Raw genomic sequence first — 4,733 nt, 5'->3', positions numbered from 1 at the left:
ATATATATATATATATATGTTAAAAACTGGTATTAAAAACATGCAGAATCCTATGGAAAACCAATAAAAACTTTGAAACCCAACTGCACATGCATACATATCACTATGAAAGGGTAATCATAATGTAATGCTCAATCACAAAAGTATGTCATCTGCCCCTTTTAAAAAATTGCCCGAGGGTGCCCCCCTGTCTCAAGTATGCCTTGCCATGGCATAACCCTGACACACCTTGGACCAGTGACACCCCTGATATGGAAGCATGTGGTCCAGCATAGTAAAAACTTGCATGCATCCCTACTTTAGCTCCAGAATTGTCCTCAGCTTTAAAATGCTTGATGAAGTGTTAAATCCTTTATCCACAACTAAGAAAAAAGTTTTAGCTGTAGTGAGCCCCTAACCCTCTAAACTGCGGGTGGCTTCTTTCCTACGTGTGTGTATTCCAGAGGTGCGTGTGCTGTGCTGTGATTTGCCATTACCAAATCCATTCTCCTATCCAAATAGCCTACAGTCACTCCTACGCAGTGTCACCGGCTCACCTCCATAACACCCAGTCATGTCTTTAGCCTAAATTAGAAGCATGTGCTTGATGCCGGAGAGGGGTCCAACGCCTCTGCTCCTCATCTGACCATAACCTTTCTCCCAACTCGAGCATGTTAGGGGCACACATGCAATTAATAGTCACAATCCCCTCTGACGTCCGCCTTGGGCATTCTCTGTCCACTCTGCTAGCTCCAGCAAAGGCAGAGAGAAGTTCTGAGATGTACATAGGACGCACAGAGACCAAAACTATGCAGCTAGGAAGCGTATTTAAAGTGACTCTATCACAAGACGTTACAAAGAGTCCACAATCACTGAGCACCATCAGCTATTTGCTAAGGTCAAACTACAGAGCACTGTAAAGCTAACATACTGTTATTACATTTGATCGTAGCTTTCGGATATCTTTGTTCATAACTGGGAACATTGCCATACGTGTTCTTTTATTTAACGATTTAATGTAAAAAAAAAAAAAATCACCCCACTAACTAAAAGAGAGACACTGCAGAGTACGATCACAAAAGAGATGTTTTACCTTCTCTGATTGACATTCCAGTCAAACGGATGAAAAACATCACCACAAACTGCAAATGTTTGACCAGATTAATACAAAAGTGCAATATATAACAGCATGCGGGTGTACTGAAGGACAGGGAAACCATTATTCTAGGCCAGAGCTAAAAGAATCCCAAGAGCCTTGCAGATGATATGCCTAAAAAAACTCACATCTGGCAAGTCTAATTTCTTGAAGCCTTTCCTTCCAGAATCATACATGGCACGGCTATTTAGAATGAAATCTACCTTTAGGTTTACAAACTCTGTAAGTGCCCTCATAGTAGGCACCACAAAGTGTCAGACAATACCTTCAACATGACTGCCCCAGAGTCCTTTGGAAAAAAAACAACCTTTAGGAAATGGAGGCAAGTCCTCCATACATGATTGCTCCTTCAGTGCTTGAGCAATATATCTCCAGTCATGAGCACATTGGGAGGAAGTGGGGAGGGGGTCATGCCTAAACCAATGCAAACACTGACTTTTAGAAAGCTGATGTTTGCATTGGATCTTCTGATCTGTTTAGCGAAACCTCAATTTGCATAAAAGGTACCTTGTGGCACATCATTGTATTATGGAAGAGCAAAGCTTTCATATTATGTTGGCTTCAGTCCCTTTAACAATAGTTTGTAATAGATCTGAAAAACAAAAGCAATGTTGAAAGCCTTCAGATACTTTACATTGGAAGTAAGATATAAATAGGAACAAATGTAAGCCCTCAGGGGCAGGGCCCTCCTTACCATCTTGTCTTGAATTGTATTGCGATTGTAATGTCTTCCTTATATTGTAAAGAGCTGTGCAAACTGTTGGCGCTTTATAAATCCTGTATAATAATAATAATAATAAATAGGGATGCACCAATACTAGTATCGGTGCTGATACTGAGTATTTGGACGAGCACTCGTACTCGCCCAAATGCTCCGATGCCTAGCCCGATACTTCCTGCATCAGGAAGCCGGGCAGCGCATCATTATACGCTGCACAGCTTCCTGATTGGTAGGGAAGCTAGCCAATCAGGAAGCTGGGTGACACGTCATTACACGGCGCCCGGCTTTCATGATTGGCCAGCAAGCCGGCTCCATGCTTTCTCGTTACATAGTGGCGAATCTTCACATGCTGCCCGGCTTCCTGAATGGGACTTCCGGTATTCGGTATCGGCGAGTACCAAAAAAAATTATCGGTAATCGTACTCTGTACCGAAATACTGGTATCGGTGCATCCCTAATAATAAATGTAGAGAGTCAAGGTGTTGTAACAGTGGCTTCCAGTGGAGGAATACCTGACACCTATCCCAGCATAAAAGAGAGGCAATGGTGTAGCGTGCAGGAATAGTCATATTAATATATTGGGATTTGATAGATATCTGTGCATTGGAGGGTCCCATCAGTTCCCTCTACTGGTCTCCATAGCACCCTTGGTAGCCCCCAGGCCCACGGCGTACAATGTACAATAGCTGCCTGTAGCTTCCATTCTGCCACATTGCTCAGGGAATAATAGTCTGTTCCCCTCTGACCAGGCGTGCTTGCTGGTGCCAGAGCTCTAACTTCCAATCTAGAAGTCAGTATTGGCATACTGAATGGAGGTTTGGGCAGACACTGTTGGCTTCCTGCTTTCAGATCCCAATATTTGTTTAATATGTTGAGTAAGAAACAACAGGTTTATGCAGAATACTAATATCTGCAGGTGTATAGTCCTACAATGGCTGATGCAATTGTTATAGCCTCTGTATGTACTAACCTCACGCTCCGCCGCTTAGTATGTTGGCGCTATATAAATAATAACAACAGTGACTGAGCATAAGCACAAACCATTTAGGGGCAGCTATTCCCCAGCTGATCAGATCCACTGACTGCGCTGGGCATTTGGCACAGACGCTCCTCTATCTGATGCCCACATTGATGGGACACAGAAGCGTGAAGAGAAACGTAATGAATATGACAACTCTAATAAGAGTCTTGTCTGGACAAGTCCTCCCCCAGGACTGCAGCTGACATGCCACTGGTGCCTCACATTTCTTTACTTATTGGCAGAAACTTCTCTATTCCGCTGACGCCTGGGCATCTTTTGCTGTCAGTGACAACAGGTAATTATTATGCCTGAATGTAATGTACAGCATTGATATGCACTGCCAGAAAAAGAATTGTTAAATAATAAGTGAGATGAAAATAAAAGCTGTTCTGTTTCATTTCATACTTCATCAATTCAAATCCAGCGGCCCTAGATGGTTCTATACAGCACATGCCTTCAGTGCAGCTATAGAAGGATGAGCACATAGAAATGCTGGGAAGAAGAAATGCTACTGTTCTTTCCTAGTTTTATAGGACGGAAAGGGAAATATCACCATCCCTTTAACAATGCATGCTTCACTACAGACAGGTACCTCTTAGCTAGCCCAGGAAGCATGCCCACGCATAGTTTCTGGTACCTTATTTTATATGACTCCTTACTAGGGATGTGTGTAGGCTTATTGAATTCACCCAAGTCTGTGTAAAGCCGTCAGTGACACACCACGCTCAGTAGGGTTATGACTCGGTGCCCAGCTTCCTGATAGGTCGAGAAGCTGGTCAATCGGGATGTTCACCTGGTGGAGGTTGGAGCCGGCTTCCCGGCCAATCAGGAAGCCAGGCGCAGTGTAATGACTTGCTGCCCGGCTTCCTGATTGGTCGAGAAGCTGGCCAATCAGGAAGCCAATCGGCGAGTCATTACCCGCCCCCCGGCCTCCTAATTGGCCACAAAGCCGGCTCCATACTTCCTCGTCACCTGGTGGCGAGGGAGCATGGAGACAGCTTCCATGCTAATCCGGAAGCCGGGTGGCAAGTCTTTACATGCCGCCCAGCTTCCTGGGTGAGTCATTACACGCCACCTGGCTTCCTTAATGGGACTTCCGGTATCGGTATTGGCGAGAACTGATGAAAAAAAAAAATCGGTACTCAATACCGAAAAAACAGTATCTGTGCATACTTCATCTCAATGATTGATATACATTAAGTCCTGAGCCAAATCCTAAAGTTATTTGTCTGGTAGATGAGTTGGAAGTTTTTGGGTTTATTTCTCCTTGCTAATCAATTTTTGGATTTGTTTTCTAGCCGCTGTCGACTATTTGGCTAAAAATGTCAGCCTGTCCACACAGCGCCGTATGAAGCTCGGCGAACACTCAGCTGTTTTGGGCCTGTTACCTGTCGAGACTGGACAAGCGTACTGAAGAGCTCCCGCGATCGTGACCCGTGCCAGAGGGCTGTTTTGTTCACCTCCCACTAAACATTTGTGCCCATTCACTGCTCTCATATCCTCTGGGACCAATCAATAAATGCCGATACTCTGCACTCAACCTTGCAATGCTCGCAGCCAGACACGTGCTGGCGTCTGATCCTCAGAGTGCACCGCGCCATGACTCTAGAAGGTGCCAGCATGCGCAGAAGATATTAAGCCTCTTCACTGAAACGAAAGAAAACGGCCGGCGGCCGGTTTGGATTGGCGGCACGATTTGGGCTGTGAAATGGACAAAAACAAGATTGCATCAACTCTGCCATTATGCCAACCCAGAATGTGGAACATTTAAATGGCAGATCTAGAAGAAAACTCCTTTTTTTTTGGTTGGTGTAACTGATAACCAGAAATTCATTCCATACTTTATGTGGTGTACG

General features: G+C 44.6%; 1 protein-coding gene across 4 annotated transcripts in view; it reads left to right on the top strand.

Annotated features, from left to right (window-relative positions):
• The window catches only part of PAX7 (paired box 7), a 111,005-nt gene extending 106,554 nt beyond the window's left edge, over positions 1 to 4,451 (top strand). For all 4 annotated transcript variants that reach the window (XM_018558179.1, XM_018558177.1, XM_018558178.1 and 1 more), the window contains exon 9: positions 4,176 to 4,451. In XM_018558179.1, the coding sequence (XP_018413681.1) occupies positions 4,176 to 4,291 (116 nt within the window). In that variant the 3' untranslated portion in view covers positions 4,292 to 4,451. The remainder of the gene's footprint in view (positions 1 to 4,175) is intronic.
• The last annotated feature ends 282 nt before the right edge of the window (positions 4,452 to 4,733 follow it).

The sequence above is a fragment of the Nanorana parkeri genome, unplaced genomic scaffold (assembly GCF_000935625.1).
Source record: "Nanorana parkeri isolate BGI_ZX_2015 unplaced genomic scaffold, ASM93562v1 scaffold323, whole genome shotgun sequence".
Classification (NCBI taxonomy): Eukaryota; Metazoa; Chordata; class Amphibia; order Anura; family Dicroglossidae; genus Nanorana; species Nanorana parkeri.
The sequence above is the reverse complement of the archived record's forward strand: the minus strand, read 5'-3'. Positions and strand labels throughout refer to the sequence as shown.